Source organism: Pseudorasbora parva, chromosome 20 (genome assembly GCF_024679245.1).
Source record: "Pseudorasbora parva isolate DD20220531a chromosome 20, ASM2467924v1, whole genome shotgun sequence".
Classification (NCBI taxonomy): Eukaryota; Metazoa; Chordata; class Actinopteri; order Cypriniformes; family Gobionidae; genus Pseudorasbora; species Pseudorasbora parva.
The window spans coordinates 8,708,553-8,727,527 of NC_090191.1; the positions used below are offsets into that span (position 1 = coordinate 8,708,553).

The 18,975-nt window shown below is 37.9% G+C and overlaps 1 protein-coding gene across 1 annotated transcript in view; it reads right to left on the reverse strand.

Annotated features, from left to right (window-relative positions):
- The window catches only part of LOC137049405 (NACHT, LRR and PYD domains-containing protein 12-like), a 48,623-nt gene extending 30,158 nt beyond the window's left edge, over nt 1-18,465 (reverse strand). Inside the window, exons 1-3 of the mRNA XM_067427959.1 lie at nt 18,342-18,465; nt 17,154-17,291; nt 8,267-10,052 (exon numbers count right to left, since the gene is read on the reverse strand). Coding sequence (XP_067284060.1) covers nt 8,267-10,052; nt 17,154-17,286 — 1,919 coding nt within the window. The 5' untranslated portion in view covers nt 17,287-17,291; nt 18,342-18,465. The remainder of the gene's footprint in view (nt 1-8,266; nt 10,053-17,153; nt 17,292-18,341) is intronic.
- Between the last annotated feature and the right edge of the window lie 510 nt (nt 18,466-18,975).

The window sequence follows — 18,975 nt, forward strand, 5'->3', positions numbered from 1 at the left end:
AAAAGAACCGAAATCAAACTGTGAATGCTCACGGACGGCAGCTTTTGTAGCTCTGTCGAGGATTGGCTCTGGACATGGATTTGCTCGTCCAATACACCTACAGCTCAGCTCTTGGTAACAGCACTGTGGACTTCAACCTTTCCTCCTTGAGAGCATTCACAGTCAAACCTCTGAAACCTTTCTCAAACCACAGCCAATCACACTCTATGTAAAACAATCAGAAACATCACCCAAACCAAGTAGGACACCATATCAAATGAGCAAAATGCGCCACTTATTACACCAACGCTGTCAAATCTCCAGAAATACAATCCCTCTTAAAGGGGGGGTGAAATGCTGTTTCATGCATACTGATCTTTTTACACTGTTAAAGACTTGGATTCCCATACTAAACATAGACAAAGTTTCAAAAGTTAAGGTGGACGTTTGATGGGAGTATTTCTTTGTCAAAAATACTACTTCCGGTTAGTCATAAGTTTCGGCAATTTTTTTTCGATCATGGGTCCACTTGACGTTAAAATTTCAGAATTTCCTTGTATGGGCCGTACAGACAATTCTACCGGAAGAGCGTGAGAGAGAGAGAGGGAGAGAGCGAAAGCAACAGGCTACGCCCATCAAAGCGCTGGCTCGTAGGCTGCGCTGCACAGGTGATGTGACTTCAAGACATTAACAATGTCACCAAAAAAGTGCGTTTTTGGTTGCCAGACCAAGACAGTCCTGTACAGATTGCCAAAAAACCCCGCGGTAAGGCAACAGTGGATGTAATTTGCTTTTCCGGATCAGCAACTGAGTTGCGCGAAGGTTTATGTCTGTTCACTGCATTTCGGTGTCGACTGTTTCATAAACAAGGCCCATCTCGACGCCGGATTTTCCGATCGCCTAATGCTGAAGGATGGAGCAGTCCCAACGATAAAGGTCCCAACGTTAGAACCGCAGGCGGTGAGTAAGACTGCTTCAAATGTCTGTGTTTTTGCCTATGCCCATCAAGTAGCCCAAACATGATAGTTAATTGATCAATGGAGCATGCGATGTGTAGTGCGTGTACATTTGTTTAGCTGGCCACTATATGTGTAACTTTATGTTTGTGTATTGTAAAAGCACTCCAAACAACAATACACAAAGAGTGGGGAAATATGTTGAACTAAATAAGCACGCTTCTTCATTCAAATGCGCTACTATTCCATGTCTTTCTATGTAAACACTAGCCTGCCGTGCAAAACCAGTCCGCTTTCTACAATTGTCTACACAAACCACGCGTAAACACACACACACACGTGCACAACTGCACTTCCCACATGTACACCTTCAAAGACAAAAATACGACGATGTAGCGACTCAGGCGAATCAAACACACAATCGCCAGTTACATTTAACAAATATGTTTTGAATGCTTTGTGCTTAGTAACAGGTCTTCCCCCAACACAACAGAGAAAGATTCTCCGTTACCCTGGAAACCATCTGATAAGAAGTTTTACGGCCCAAAAGAATTTGGCCACAGGAAAGTGTCTTAGACACAAAGAGTTTAAGACACGAAGCTTGTAAAACACACGTTTTTGCCTCAAATTATAGACAACCATCTATAAATGAACATGCACCCCAGGACATTGTATGTAAACACATAACTGTCTTGTAAAATGTTTCTTCTGTATGGTATTTTGCATCTTTTTGTCTTTGTCTTAACAACTTACTAGTTCAGGTAACCTCATATATGTCATGTCTCCTATCAAATTAATGCTCACTTCACGACTTACACTTCCATGTATATCACTTATCCAGAAAATGCAGTGTGTGTTTGTTGCATTAATTAGAATATGAATGGTCAGAGACCCACTGATTCAAGCTTTAAAACAAAGAGCCATAAAATCTCCGGAGGAATTTCCCGCCTGGAAATCCCAACCATCTCATTGGTTAAGTCTAACCCTGGAGGGCAGGACTACCCCCAGACCTTAAAACGGGAGATGCCCTCCCTCCTCTCTCTCTCCTCTTCTCTCGCTGGCTGAACCAACACGTCCCTCCAAGCAGGGAGGGCCTCCATATACAGAGCCATGTGCTGTGTGGGACCAGAAACCGAGGCCCACCACACTATGGGGCCAGCAGGCCCCAGCTCTTCTTTTCTTCTACAATCCGATCTTCCACAATCCTCTTCTCCTCGCTTCCCTACTGCCTCATCAACTTACTAGCCCCAAGGGCATTCTTCAGAAGGAGGACACGGAGCATCTCTAGAAGCAACCAGCCGCTCCCCCCGACCTCGGAAAGAACCGCCGGACACGCAGGACATTTGAACTCGGAACACACGCGAGAAGCCAAAACTAGAGCAAGTATTCTTATTTTCCAAATTCAAACTGCTGTTAAGAGGGTGTGTTATTTTCCCGTTGGGACAAGTTAACTCCGTGAAGGTTGTATTTGATGAACTGAAGGAAAGCTGCTTCTTATCCCTAATTCTTTGTCCCATCTCTCTCTCTCTTTTATCTCTCTCTAATTTTAGTCTATTCATTATTCTCTTTTATGTATTCTTTCGTTAATATCTATATTTCTACTCTCTTAATGCATATTTAGTGTGTACTTTCTGTGTGAATCGTAGTGTTATTTTTAGTCTGTGTTTATTAAACCTCCAAAAGACATTTAATGAGTTGAGTCTGTTGTTCTCCCACATACACAAAGTCAATGAAACTTACGATCTAACGTTACCTAACTGCTTATGCTACTATGTTAGTAAAGTAAACTGTATAGCCGCCTTTCCACTGCACACGACATTCGGACACGACTGTCGGAGTTTGCCCCCTAGTGGCAGTCGCACGGAAATGTTATTATGATCGTACACGGCAACATGGGAGAGATCTTGCGGTCTCATTTGTATACTTCTCTAGAATCATATCGCAACCTTTTCATATACGGTAGACAAAAACATGACGACACACTGCGTCTTTTAAATGGTTTTTTTAATTTATTCTCTGATCTGTTCATTCTTCCAACAGCCATAGGACCGGACCAGCCGCCTCAAACTAGTAAACTAGATCACATAAGTTAAACTACTAAGGTGAACTGTGACTCACTCTCACAGACACACACACACACACACACAAACACGAGCGGCGCAGCGATCGTACACAAGAGCCAGACAGCAGCCGTTGACCTATCTAATATCAGCACTAAATAACACCGTTATATTTTAATATTAATCTATTATGCATTTTTAAAAAGGTTGTAAAACAAAATAAAACCGGATAAACAAAAATAATAATAATTCTCAACTTGCGAGCACACTGATTTGATTGGAAAACTTTGAAATACATCACATCCGGTCGGCGTGTCGCATACGCTGTAGTCGCTCAAGTTCAAATATTTGAACGCATCCGAAGCTCAAATCGGATCCGTAAATTCCGCATTCGCATAAGGTCGGCACCCCACGCAATCCCTGTACGACTCTCCATTGGAAATGAATGACTTCCGGTCCGACGGCGGTCGTTTGTCGTGTGCAGTGGAAAGGCGGCTTATGACCATTTGAAATATTGAACTTGTCCTGATCAGTAAAGTTAATGTTTCTTATCCGCTCGTAAAGCAGTAATCCCTTATTGAGAATTGATTTGAAAAGTCTATAACTAATTTGCAGGACAAACTTAGTAGGATAATTTCAAGCAATTCCGTAAAGGGTTACTTGTATTTAATTAAACAATTTTCCCTATCGGAAAATTTTAATACGTAATGAACGACTAGCAAATTATATTCATAAATATATGAATACATATTGAATTTTACATATTGAAAATTAAATACCTTTTGAGTTAATTATTCCCCGAGATATTGAACTCATAGGCATTGTAGTTACAACGATATAATTCAAGTATAAATATGTAAATGACACAAGTCGCTAAGCATATTATATAGTTAGTGTATAACTTGTACCACATAGAGACGTCCTGCTCTAGTCGTTTTTGCTGCTCCTCCTGTTCAACTGCAGCCTCTGGGTCTGATTCCGGATCATAGATGTATGGCTGTATCTGATTAAAAGCCATATTTTTATTTTGAATAAAGTTTTTTCCCGCTGTTAGGGATGACACAGTTTTACGACGCACACAACACAATAGCAGCGGCGCGCAAACGTCATTATTTAGCTCCGCTCACACGATACGCCCCCACCTGCTCGGCTTTTTTCGGAAAGACTCGGAACAGCGCATCTTTCTTATATAATTATAAAAAAAAATAAAGACTTTTCGGAGATTTGCAGGATGCAATGCTACTCTATAGGTACTCAAGATTGACATGACACTGACTGAAACTGAGTGTTTCACCCCCCCTTTAATTTCATTTCAAACACAGGTGTACCCTAAAAATTAATTTGCATCAATTAGGGATGGGCAACAGTGGTCGAGTACTCGAGTACTCGAATGTGACAGCGATGATCGATCATGAAAACGATGATCGCCCTGACTTATAAAATATATTTGTATATTTCTTGGATTGGTTATTGCGGCATTTTAGACGGTAAGCCTTCCAGACCGAGAAATAAAGCACTGTGCATTGAGCGCAGTGATGCCTCAAGCATTGTGAATGATCATGAAAACAGCGCAAGATTTGCGGCAGCAATCTGTCACATACACAGCATTTCAATGAGAACACGATTGTCATATAATGTTGTATTCTCCGTGCTTTAGTTCCCCGTGTATGAGCGCACGCTGTTAAAGGAAATCCACAACGAGAGTCAGAGCACAGTCAAGTTAATCTGCGCATCTGCGTCCTTTTCCACGGATGCAAGTTGTAAGATTACTTGCTTAATACTTGATTATATGTTGTCTATATCTAAATAATCTCATATAGGACGACGTTTGGTTGAGTTTAATAACCAGCTAGCAAAGCCCTGCCGTTATTTCGGCTGGTGTTCATTCTCTTCAGCTTCAGCTCAAATGCGAACAGCTCGACATTATCGACTCTGGGTTAGTGTTGTCAAAAGTACCGACCGGGATACCAAATCGGTATTGAAATGTTAAAAATATGACGCTTTGAGCGCTGTATCATTGTAGCCAATCACAGGCACATCCGATGAGCGCGTGAGCACAATAACCAGTCAGAGGTGTTTACGATTACAGCGCTCGAAGCGTCACATTTTTAACATTTCAGTACCGATTTGATATCGCGGTCGGTACTTTTGACAACACTACTCTGGGTTATTTAAGACGGTCATATTATTTTTAGGTAGGCTATTTCTTTTTCAAAATCATTGATGATATTTATGATGCAGCAGTATTGCTCTTTTTTTAAACAGTAGATCTGTTTTAAAGTTGTTTCTCATGGATTTGAAAACGCGCAGTGATGCTGTAGTGTTGTTGTTAAGGGAAGAGTGCATTCAAAATGAGTTTCGTTTTCAAGCCTGCAGTAGCACGGCCAAGTTCATGTGCGCATTTGCATCCTTTTGGGCAGATGTAAATTGTAATAGGCATATATCTGATTAATCTCATATAGGATGCGTTTGACTGAGTTAATTAAATCTCTAGCAAAGCTCTGCGGGGTGGTGTATTCACAGTTTCAGCTCAAATACAATGCCCGATCATTGAATGGGTTATTTGAGACGGTTATTTAGTTTCTTTTTCAAAGACATTTATGCATCATAATCTAATAGTTATTTTTTTATAGTCATATGTTCATTTTTGCATAGACATCTTATGTTTATGTCAGCATACATTTTTGTAACAGTCTTAAAATAGTTTAATATCTCCATGATGGAGACGCCCCGCCCCGCCCCAGCCCCGCCCACGGTTAATCGATTACTCGTTTTTGAGACCTATCGATGAGCAAAATAAAAAATAGACAAAAATGCCCATCCCTAGCATCAATCAGGAAGTTCAACATCTTAACATTCCAAGATGGCAGCTAATCCAGTTTGTTGTTTGAATGTCTGAATTGAAGTCTGAGCTTTTTTGTTTTTATGTAAGACTTTTTAATCATACTTAAGTCTAAATGAGTGGTTCTCTCAAAAATAACATCACCCATTCCAATTTGGGATCTTTGGATGCTATATTTTATTAGATGTCACTAGATTGCCACAGAACTCTGACTTGTGCCTGCAAAGGCAAAGGTCTAGGCCTGTAAGAATCCATCTGTTGGAGTACAACTTCTGAAAAAAGAACAAAGCAGTACTCTGTGGATCTTATAATAGATTCAGTGGCTACCAGTGTTCTGTTATTTTGAAGAAGATTTATATTTCACAGTGGATTAAAGCCTTATTCCAAACCTGAATTACGGATTTGACCTTGTTGGATTTCTCCTGGCCTAGTAGTACATGGCTTATCAGAGCTGTGGACCCTGGTTTGAAGCCTGAAGGTGAGGTTTGGATCTTTTGCATCTTTTTGGGTGTTACTGGATGGCCATACATTTTGTTTTATTTTTGGGTTGCTGAGGCCTAGGATTCTACTTACTGGAAAACGATTTTTCTGAATTAAGGACTCAATTTTTGATGCTTCAAGAGATTCTAATTAAAGGTGTCCTAGAATGAGTTGAAACAATATTTTTAATTGTTCTCTGATATCTACCTAGAGGGTGTGTGGCTTATTTAAGGGCAAAGATTGTCCAGATACAGTTTTACAGGTCCATTTACAACCCTATAAATTGTCCCTAGGATGTAATGCTCTGTTTTTGCCTTATTTGGAAGAGTCATTAATATTAAAATTAGGGCTCTGCTCTGGCTTATTTCAGCAGCTCACAGCAGTTCGAACAAATGATCATTTGTTCAGCAAAGCGGCTCGTGAGTCCTGACCGTCCTGACAGAACACAGACCGACTGAATGACACTTTAAGCAGAACATCTCAAATGGAGATAAAATACAGCCTATTTGCTTATTGGGGTTTTCAGATCATCCGCGCGCGAGAGAGAGCTTACGTGCATATGGATGCCAGATTGTACACTGTATAGTATATGGGTTCTTTTCACAGTAAAGCCCTGTTTGGGGGATTTAAATTACTGAAATCTGGCAACTGCACGAATGCTCTTGATACTCTCAGACAAAACCAAAATCAGTGATTTTAGACTGGTCTTTTTTCGTTAACGATATTGCATGTGTGTAAAATGTAATGTTAGTCACAATGTAGGCTACGCAGTGATTTACTTACTCTGAAATACAAGCATGCAAAAACATAATACTTAAGTTATCAAAAATATAAATATATATATTTTTACAAAATGAATAGCCTTGTCAAATGACTATCGTTTTAACTTATATGGTGGAAAAGGTGACGTTAGCTAGAAAGATTGAGTAAACGATCTGTAAGCAACGTATCTACGGTTGTATTTTGTAATAGAAAATAATATTAACCTTTATCATTAGACACACTATTTTGTTTTGTATGGTATGATCTTGCGTTATCTAGACAATGCTGTCTCTCTAAGAAACTTTCAATTTAATAAAAAAAAGTTTTAAGAGTCAATAAGTGGATAAAAGCACTACTTACTGCTTGCAGGAATACAGTTGTAATTACCACTTTCTTCAGTTTAAGACGCTGAGCGAAGCTTGCTTGAAATGGGCCGAATAAACGAACAATCTTGAATTACATTGTTGTGGTATCGGATTATAAACATCAACCATGACTGTTGACTTTTTTTTATCTGTGGGAAGGGTAGAAAAGTCCTCACGTCTCCTGCACAGCCTAGACCATGATGTGTGACCATGAGCAGCTGTTTTCGCTACCCTGGCGTGACGCATGTTTAACTGCAGTCCCGATGATTCTGCTCTGTCAGTTCCGACTGACAATGCACATGTTTGGACAGATGCAAATGTTGGGGGCGTGCATATAAATGATCCCAAACGCTTGTGTCACGGTTGGCCTTATGTTGAGAATCACTTATTTTTCCGTGGTGTTTTTCATGCACGAGATTTACATAAGAAGTAGGAGGCAATGGCGTTTGAGACTCACAGTATATGATGTCCATGTATGTGTCCTCACTATGGCAAGGTTAATTCAATTTTTCCTTCTAGGGCACCTTTAACTAATTGTTGTCACATATGGACTACTTTGATGATGTTTTTATTACCTTTCTGGACATGGACAGTATACCGTACATACACTTTCATGAAGGAACCTAAAAGCTCTCGGACTAAATATTAAATATCTTAAACTGTGTTCCGAAGATGAACAGAGGTCTTACGGGTGTGGAACGACATTGCGGTGAGTCATTAATGACATACATTTCATTTTTGGATGAACTAACCCTTTAAGGCCCAGTAATAAAACACTAACAGTATATGTAAATGATTGTAAAAAAAAAAAAAGTCTCTTACAGTGCTCTTCTAGTGTTTTTGATCACTGGCAGCAGTCTCATCAGTGCTTCATCAGATCTTCTGTATTTCTGCAGTTCAAACATCTCCTGAGTCTCTTCTGACATGAGGAGCACAAACACCAGACCGGACCATTGAGCAGAGGAGAGATTCTTTTCTGAAAGATTTCCTGAGCTCAGATTATTCTGGATTTCCTCCCTAAAGTTATCTTTCAGTTCACTCAAACAGTGGAAGAGATTGATGGTCTTCTCTACTGATTTCTCTTTCTCTATTTTCTTTTTGATATAGTCAACAGTGTCTTTAACATTTTCTGTTTTGAGTTCCAGTCCTGGCAGTAGCTCCTTCAGGTCACTCTGATTGGACTCCAGCGAGAGACCCAGAAGGAACCGAAGAAAAAGATCCAGGTGTCCATTCTCGCTTTGTAAAGCCTTGTTGATCGCAGCCTTATGAAGTTTAAATGGTGACTTATTTGAGAAAAACCATTCAAGTTTTTCTGTCCAGGATTGAAGAAATGGGTTTATCTTCTTGCTCATCAAAAACACATACAGTGCAGCGAGGAATTCTTGTATGCTGAGATGTACGAAGCTGAAAACATTTCTTGCCTTTTCCTCCTTATACATTCGAGTACATAACCCAGAGTACACCGACCCTTCATTGACATCTAGTCCACATTCCTCAAGATCTTCTTTGTAGAAAATCAGTTGACCTTTCGTTAGCTGTTGAAAGGCCAATTTCCCAAGCTTCAGGATAATCTGATCAAAAGACATTGCATTGGCCTTAGGTTCAGGGTCATCACAGTATTTTTCTTTCATCTGTTGCTGCTGAGAAATTAAGAAGTTTGTGTACATCCCTGTGAGAGTTGTGTCATTGCTTTTTTTGTCATTTTGTTGAGCCAGTAGAGGCTGAAGGACAGTGAGAGAGATCCAGCAGAAGACAGGGATGTGGCACATAATGTGCAGGCTTCTGGATTTCTTGATGTGTCTGATAATCTTTTCAGAAACCGCAGGACTGCTGTTATTTTTGAAGTATTGCTCTTTCTGTTCATCATTAAATCCTCGCACTTCGGTTACCTGATCAATGTAGTTTCGGTCTATCTGTCCGGCCGCAGCTGGTCTGGATGTGATCCAGATGAGAGCAGAGGGAAGCAGGTGTCTCTTGATTAGGCTTGTAACTATCTTACCCACTGTTGTTTTTTTGTGAACATCTGTGAATCTGCCACCCTCTTTAAATTTCAAAGGGAAGCGACATTCATCCAGCCCATCAAAAATGAACAAGACTTTACCCTCACCTCCAGGAAGAGAGGGCAGCTCTTTAGGATCAGTAAAGAAGTATTCGTGAAGCAGTTCCATGAGACTGCAGTTCTCTGTAATCAGGTTTAGCTGACGGAACGGCAGAGGAAAAATGAAGACTATATCCTGATTTTCTTTTCCATCAACCCAGTCAAGGATGAATTTATTGACAGAAACAGTTTTTCCTACCCCTGCGATCCCCATCGTCAGTACCTTTTTATGGACTTTAAAAATATTGTTGCACTGAATGGGTGTGTCCTTGGCATCACATTGTTTATGATTCAATTCGATCTGTCTCACCTCGTGTTCATTTATTCTTCCTCCAGCCTCATTCTCCACCACATATAAATCAGTGTAGATATTGTTCAGCTTTTCCAGATGACCCGTCTCTGAATTACCAATCAATATCTGCTCGTAGTCCTGTTTTAAATGGTCCTTCAGTCTGCGGCTGATCTCTGTGTATTCATGAAGAGCAGCTTGTCTGTTGTCCGAAGTTGATTCTTTAAGAAAAGAAGGGGAAAAGACAGCAAAGACTAAATTATCATGTTTTTCAAAAATTCTCAAGTCTCCCTGTGGTGAAATTCACGCTTTTAATGTCGTTTATATGTCTATGTGAAATTTTTAATATAATTTAAGAAAAACCGTGTGCAAATTCATAAGCCAACACCATTGCTGAGCGTTTTCTCCTTAAAGGGGTCATGAACTGCGTTGTTTTATTGTTTTATGATGTTTCCTGGGGTGCACTTATAATGTTAGTATGAATTTTACATCAAAAAAGGTCATAATTTATAAATAAAAGGCACTTTTCCTACCCAGATTTTAGCCCTCTGGTTTGAACACTGTTTGAAGTGGTGTGTCTGCTGTGAGTTCAGTGAAAATGCCGACAGCTGTGATTAGCTTACGTCTTTCCATTTGAAATAGCTAAGTATTACTCTCACTAGTGTGTTTCTACTATTACAGCTCTCAATATTAAATAATTGTGAAAAGTGTTGCATTACATTTAGATAGATCTTTGGCATTGTATTCAAATGTATGGCATTATATTTAGATCAATGGGATTATATTCAGATCTATAGCATTATATTCAGATAATAGCATGAAAGGTTGCAGAGGTGACATTGAACATTTATTAACAGGCATTATAAGTAACACAGTTACTTATATATTACATTACTGTGAGTCCAGGCAGTGAGTCAACAGCATGATTATCGCTTGGAAGTTTGAGCCTTGATCTGTTTTAGCATCACTTAGGCATATGTTACTTAGGTTACCTATTCTATTGCATGTCATGCATAAAAAATGCAGCGAACCAAAGACAGTCACAAAAATGTGGTTGGAAATCACTGGTGTTTATGAAACTACATACACATGTCAATGTGTGATTGTCAAGAGTAATGAAATAGGCGTAAGAATTGGCATACCCAGGCAGTGTGATCCCTGTGGGACGAAGCGTTTCGGTTGCCGTTTCTCCACACACTTTCAAAACAATTCCTTGTGTACTCACAGGGAGCCGAAGCTCATTAAATATGAGAAAAACTGTTCACATCCGTATCACAAAACTGTTATCCAATCCTAGCCATTTATTTTCCGAAGTGTTCAGTGCGGCACGACTATCAAAACCGGGTGTTTCTTGAGAGAGCCTCAAAACCAGGGTAGAAAATAGCCTTTTACTTATTCGTTATGATGTTTTTGAATGAAAAAACCATGCAAATGTCATAAGTTGACCTCAGACAAAAAAAAAAAAAAAAAAAAAAAAAACAATATATATATATATATATATATATATATATATATATATATATATATATATATATATATATATATATATATATATATATATATATATATAAGCCAGTTCATGACCAAGTTGGCCTTTTTGCAATCGAGAAATGCACTACAGCTAAAGACACAAGTCTCCTCATGTTTGAAAACCGAAGTGCTGTTGTGTGAGCCCGCTTCACGTTCAGGCTTTAAAACGTCAAGTGCTCACATGCATTTCATAAAAATCAAAGCCTTTTGAAGTTTAATAACATTAGGCAGTATCGTGATTTATGTTTTTCCATTCCCCTAAATACAAGATGCCTTAAAACGATCTTGAATGATCTTACTATTAAGAAAATCTTATCTAGGTGTTCTTTGCTCTTAACCTGCGCCCTATTTTTGTAGAATTTTCTGAAAACGACATACCCAAATAAAAAGATCTGCAGCTCTTAAACCTTATTGTCTAAATTCATTCATCTGGTCTTATTTTAAACTAGACACTTGAAATATTGTTACACAAGATTAATAACTCAAAATAGTATAGGAACAGAGTAAAACAAGGAGAAATATGCATGTAAGTGACTCACGTTTTTTTTTTTCCTAGGGAAAAAATTATGAGATTTTAATATAAATGGCCTTAATATAAAGCTGAATGTCTGATCATGCTTTGATTCAAATTTGAGGATGATTCTCTCAAAAGTGTAGCTTCTGTAAGCTTTTATGTAAAAAAGAAAAAAAAAGAAAAAAAGAAAAAAAGCCTAGGCGTACTTTCAACAAGGCCATTTATATCAGAATATTTGTAATTGTAAAGAGTAGTTTTTTTATTCAAATAAATCTGCAATAAACTGCTAATCATAATGCATTTATGCGTCTTTGGTCATTTTAAACTCCTTTATACAGAAGGAAATCAAACGTATGAAAATAAAAACGTACCTAGGACATGTGTAAACGTGACATATAATATGCTGAGAAGATCAAGAAGGTTGTCTTATTCTAGGCTATATATTAAAGTAATAAATAATGTTGAGATGTTCATGCTGTGGATTCAATTGTGTTAGTTTTTATTCCCAAACGAACACATTTAAAGCTAAGCATTTGGCCTTATTTCTGGTGCAACATTACATATGTTATAATTTTTAAATAACTTTTCGAAACACACTGGTGCTCATCACTCAACACAGCAGAATATCACATCGCAGATCTTTTGCTATAATACAATACACCACTCCCACCTTGTGGATTATTACCTTTATGACACGAGTAAACACAACGCAATGTACTAATCAATGTAATCAGTAGCTACATCATGTTAATGTTATTTAAACATTTATTAACCTGTAACTTTTTAAAAATCATTCTTAAATGTTTTTGACTGGGTCTGCTGGAGACATTTAATCATATGCATCCAAATGTTGTCACTCGTCGATTATTGGTGGAAAATTCCCTCACGTCACAACCCTACACAACAGTGCAGATTTGACTAGGAGCAGGTACAATTCAGATATCTTAAAATAGAGCTGTGACTTGTCGAAATTGAATTAGAGATATCTCTAATTACCTTTGCGTATGTGTGACGCGTCTATTGAAGATATCTCTGACCTCATTACAGATATCTTTAATAGAGTTTTGACTAGTCAAAATGTATTTAGAGATATCTCGAATCAGATTTCTTACTTGTGCAATTATAATTGCAGATATCTCTAATTGTCATTTTGACTAGTCGAATTATAATTATCACTAGTCAAAATACAATTGTTACTATCTTTAAATATATTTATAGATAGTCAGACAAAGGTTTAAATGTTAAAATGGCTTGCGATATGATGTAGCTACTGATTACATTGATTAGTATATTGCGTTGTGTTTACTCGTGTCATAAAGGTAATAATCCACAAGGTGGGAGTGGTGTGTTGTATTATAGCAAACGATCTGCGATGTGATATTCTGCTGTGTTGAGTGATGAGCGCCAGTGCGTTGAAAAGTTATTTTAAAATTATAACATATGTAATGTTGCACCAGAAATAAGGCCAAATGCTTAGCTTTAAATGTGTTCGTTTGGGAATAAAAACTGACACAATTGAATCCACAGCATGCACATCTCAACCTTGTTTATTACTTTAATATATAGCCTAGAATTAGACAACAACCTTCTTGATCTTCTCAGCATATTATATGTCACTTTTACACATGTCCCAGGTACATTTTTTATTTTCATTCGTTTGATTTCCTTCTATATAAATGAGCTTAAAATGACCAAAGACGCAGGACTTTTATTATACAATTCTAAAAACAAAATGGCAGATGACAACGGTTTCCGCGGTAGGATTGGTTAATAAAATGTTTAAGGTGTGGCTTAGCTAAGGCATATTTGCATGCATGTTTAAGATATCTATAAAGAAGTTTTGACTAGTCAGAATGTTAATTCCAGATATCTACATTTATATTCTTCCTAGTCACAAAGCTAATTGCAGATATCTCCAAAGAAAGATCTGTCTAGTCAAAAATCAGACAGAGATATCTATAATTAAATTGCAGATATCTTTAAATGAGTTTCGACTAGGAAGAATTCCAATTCAAGATATCTCGTATTAAGTTTTGCCTAGACAAAAATCCAATTCAAGATATCTTCAATTATAATTTGACTAGTAATAAATTATTTGCAGATATCTACAAATGTATTTTAGATATCTTTTAATTTGATGAATTAAAGATATCTTAAATGTGATTATGACTAGTCAAAAACCAGTTAGAGATATCTCTAATTATAATTTTTACTAGTGCAATTGTAATTTGAGATATCTCTAATTAGAATTATGCCTAGTATTAAATCAATTAAAGATATCCCATGTTAACGGATGACAGCTTTTACGCTGCACGCGGATGCAGTCCGTCAGTCCGTTCCAGGTGCGTTGCGTCTGCAGCAGTGCACGGATCGTTTTCATACCGAGTCTATTTTTTGCTGCGCTGCGTTGCGTTGCTGCATTAAAGTGATAGAACATTGTTCGCATTAAAATAAACATGTACTGACGCGAAAATCTAGTAATTTCAACACGGATGCATATCATTTAAAATATACTCTTGTTTCAAAGTCAACACGTAGCTTTTTTTCTCAAGTAAAGCAACAAAACGACACCTTACCTGGCATTTAGGTAAAAAATGTGCCATAATGGATAGCACTCTTACTGTCTTGGAGGTGAAATGCAAAGTTATTTTTGACCTGCAGGATTTCTTTTAAAAGGGTTTAAAAACGAAAGAAAAGACGGGAGTCGGCTGTTTTTGAATAGACTATTACGTTTCTAATTTAAAATGTTTGTGATTTAAGGCTATAACCTATGTTTAAATGTTTTGCCACTTGTGTGAGCTAAATCTAAAGTATATAAATATGAATAAATGAATTTAATAAAATGTTTAAATGTAGTAGGCTATACGTAACCTGACTTCTATTAAAGAGTAAACAAAGAGAATTGCAATTCTGACGAGGCATGTTCAGTAAAAACTTTTGGATTTTAAATAAAAATAATGAATAAATGCTGTGTTTGTGGTGTGCAACAGCGGATCAGTTGCGGACTGCAAACGCAGCATATGTGAAAACACTACAGGGCTTACCCCAGCTAACAATTTTAGGTTATAAGAACGTTCCCCTAACGTTCCCATTAAGTTCTAAAAACGTTTTTGAACGTTCTAGGAACGTTGAAATGTCCAGTTTGTGGAACGTTGTATTAACGTTCTCATTAGGTTCTAAGAACGTTAAATAACGTTCTTATAAGGGTGTGGAGTATGATCAAATAAAATATTCCTGTTTTCTCCTTTAATGTACTTGCTTTTGTTTATTGACATCTTATACTTTCTTAAAAAAAGCTAAAACCACTTTTATAATTGACTTTTATATTTATATTACATTTATATTTAATACATAACTAGTTTACTAGATTTTTCTTCTGATTGTAAAAAAATAAATATATACTCGAAAATAGCATTTAAGTGTCATTAAGTTATCTCTGGATATACAAATTATGTATCTGAAGTTTGAGAAAAAAGCTGTATGACTAATTTGTAATGACTAATACTTTTTTAATGTAGTAACGTTTTTAAAACGTTCCACTAACAATGTAAGAAAAACGTTTTATAGGTAACGTTTTTAGAACGTTACTCAACAGCAAATAACGTTGGCACAACGTTCTAATAACGTTACTGCAAGAACGTTTTTTGATAACTTTGAGAGAACTTTTAGAGAACGTTAGCCAACGTTCTGAGAACGTTCCCTGTTAGCTGGGACGGATCCTGCAACGCACACGCAACGCAACACGCACCGCAGACGCACTGCAGACGGAGTATGTGTGAAACGGGCGTGAGTGGCAGAAGAGAGCTGCTGCTGCGTGTCGGGAGTTACTAGAGGAAAACGCGAGTAGAGCAAACGATTATCAGTTTAAAATAAGAGGTTGGTCTCGATATAGTGTTCCTTACAACTACCACAGATTCAGTGTTCCATGGATAATGACATGCAGCCAGGAATCGTGTTTTCCTGACATTTTTATGAGCCTGACATGATTATTTATAACTGATCAGTCGTCACATTTTTCGAGTAAATCTTGAGTGTTTTAGCTTTCAAGTGATGCAGTTTATGATCGCCCTGCCCAAAATCCGGTGGGCGTTAACTTGTTAAGGGATGATTCAACTTAATAGGCTTGTTCGACTTCACCCAGCGATGCGCAGACAGATCAGCGGCAGACTGGAAGCACTGCATGCCGTTTAGAAATTTTGTCCGACTTGCGGCAGCGCCGATGGCATGTGACTGTGACGTATGTCAACGAGGTACCGCGAGAGCATTTCGAAACAAGCCGACTGATGCAGCCGGTGCAGATTCTCAAGCGATCACGTGTGTTTCGTGTTTATTCTAAACCTTATGTTACGCTAATGCTCACAAATCATTCATTTATAACAGTAAAACCTCTTTTCATGTAGTTGCGATGTTATATTCTCATGTTTATCAAACTAAAACTGATAAAAACCGTTGACAACGCTTCATTGATAGTGTAGGTTTATATGTTGAACTTTAATTTTGTCCAAATAGACGCTTTATTAAGTAGTACATAAAGAATTAAATGAAAATGACATTTGAAACATCTGTGTATTTGAGAAATATTGCATTTATATAACTTCAGCTGTGATAAAGTTTGCAGACGCAGCGCAAGCGTGGGAAGCAGAAAGTGTCCGACTTCACGTATCTGTTTGCAGCTTCTCCCCGAATGCACGCGGCTACTCTTGCCGATCGCATCCAGCCGCAGCCGATGTCGAACACGCCTAATAAATACGGTTCAATAAATGTTGTCACACCCTGACAAAGGCTTGTAAGCCAAAACACGTAGGTGTACTTGTCACCTGTGTTTATAAGATTAAGCCATGATGAATTAAAGTTTTTTGTTTTGTTTTTGTTTTTACATTTTCTACGCCATTTGAATGCCTTGGTAAGTCTTTATTCATTCAACTCCTTATCTTTTCCTCTTATTTCTAGCCAGCTTGTTCCTGAAATGATTCCTTCAATGGTTTTATATTTGCACGTCCTCTCAAGGGCAACATCTGGGATTGGGGTGTCTCTCTTTTCCATGGAAAGTAAAATTTGTGTAAAATGCTCAATAAAGATCGAATATTTGGGACACAGACCATAGACGATAGAGGGACCGAAGAGCAATCTTAGTTGACTGAAGAGTAAGAGAAATCAAATTCTTACATGAACTTTAAAAGGGAAAGTGTTCACAAAAACTGAGATTTTTCACTTATCAAGCATTAAGTGCCTGCTAATAAGCAGTGTGTGTCAGTAAGCACAGCTATAGTGACAGTACCGTTTCCTGCAGTGTTGTAGCTGATGGTCACTGGGCCTGTGATGGTGTTTCCAGCGAGTACAGGAGCATTTACAGTTGCTCCTGTCTGAGCATTCAGATCAACACGGACTCCAGTGTGAGTGCTGCTGCTCATCTCCACTGGAACAGACACAGAGATTAAAGGGTTCCTTCAGCGATTTAGCATATGGCTTTGTATCAGCAGAAACCCGGGAGTATATTCGAATTATGGTACTTCCCCCCCTAATATCCCCCCTGTAATGTATGTGCTGATTGGCTGGAATGTTAAGCCAAGCCCCATTGTATCTATCGTTCATCTCTCCAATCTGTTTTCAGATCCTAATATATTACACCCCCGAGACGAGAGATTTATGCATTTTATTTCTGGGAAAAATCCTCTGATGACGCAAATATCGTCAATTTGCTCCTGCTTGACGCTCACGCGCCACTCCTGCTCCCGGTGTGAATGCACTCATTGATTAACATGGACGCCGAGCCGCTCACGCTTGCGGTGTGAAACGGGCGTAAGACCTCTGTTCATCTTCGGAACTCATTTTAAGATATTTTATATTTAGTTCAAAAGAATCTTTCTCTCCTTTGAAAACGTATGCACAGTATATTGTCCCTTTCTAGAAGGACCAGAAAGGTATCAAACTTGTCCATATGTGACATCTTGGTTAGGTAGAATCTCTTGAAGCATCGTAAATACATTTTGGTACCAAAATAACAAAAACTATGACTTTATTCAGCATCGTCTTTTCTTCTGTGTTTGTTTTCAATCCGTGTTTGCGACTGCGCAGTGACGCTGCTGGCGTGTTATCTGGTGCGTGCGAGCTTCGTTTATAGTCTGAGAGAGTCGTAGGTTTTGTTATTTTGGGACCAAAATGTATTTTGGATGCTTATATGGACACATATGGACTACTTTGCTGATGTTTTAATTACCTTTCTAGTCCTTCTGGAAAGGGACAGTATACTGCGCATACATTTTCAATGGAGAAACAGAAAGCTCATGAACATAATTATAAAATATCTTAAACTGTGTTCTGAAGATGAACGGAGGTCACATTCACATTTCTACTAGATTAATGACCCAGTTTAAATACAAAGCTTAATGCTAAATCACTGAAGTAACCCTTTAATTACATTCCTATATGACAACTGTGACATTACTGATATTCTTTTCTTCATTACCTTTCTTGTCTTCTTCCAGCTCGTCTAGTGTGTCATGATGCTGATCAGCAGATGCCACTGTCCTTCACTGACTTATCGCTGTTGGACATGAAGAAAAAGCTTTAGATGTATTGTTACCAGGCACTTTATAAAAACAAATAAGGCACCGGGGCAGTTTCTTCATAAGGGTGATAGGGCGATGCACTACCAAAGCGTGAAAGAGAAGAATTTTTCAATCATATTCAAGACAGAGCTGTCATTATTCTTCTAAATTGTTCCGCCTCTGGATATATAGTCCAGCCAGCATCAAGTCTCATTCTGTGAAGTACCGCCACTTTTTAAGTAATTACACCCTGGGCAAGAATCCGCCACTGTTATTGTACACCTCCATACAATTGTACAATTATTAAGACCATTGATTAAGTACACATTAACCCTGCAAGACCCAAGCATAGGTGTAAAATAAATAACCTCTCAAATCACCTCTGATGCAAATAATGAAGGATTAAAAAATAATCATTATATATATATATATATATATATATATATATATGTGTGTGTGTGTGTGTGTGTGTGTGTGTGTGTGTGTGTGTGTGTGTGTGTGTGTGTGTGTGTGTGTGTTTGTTTGTTTTAGTAAGTTTTTAACTAAATATTA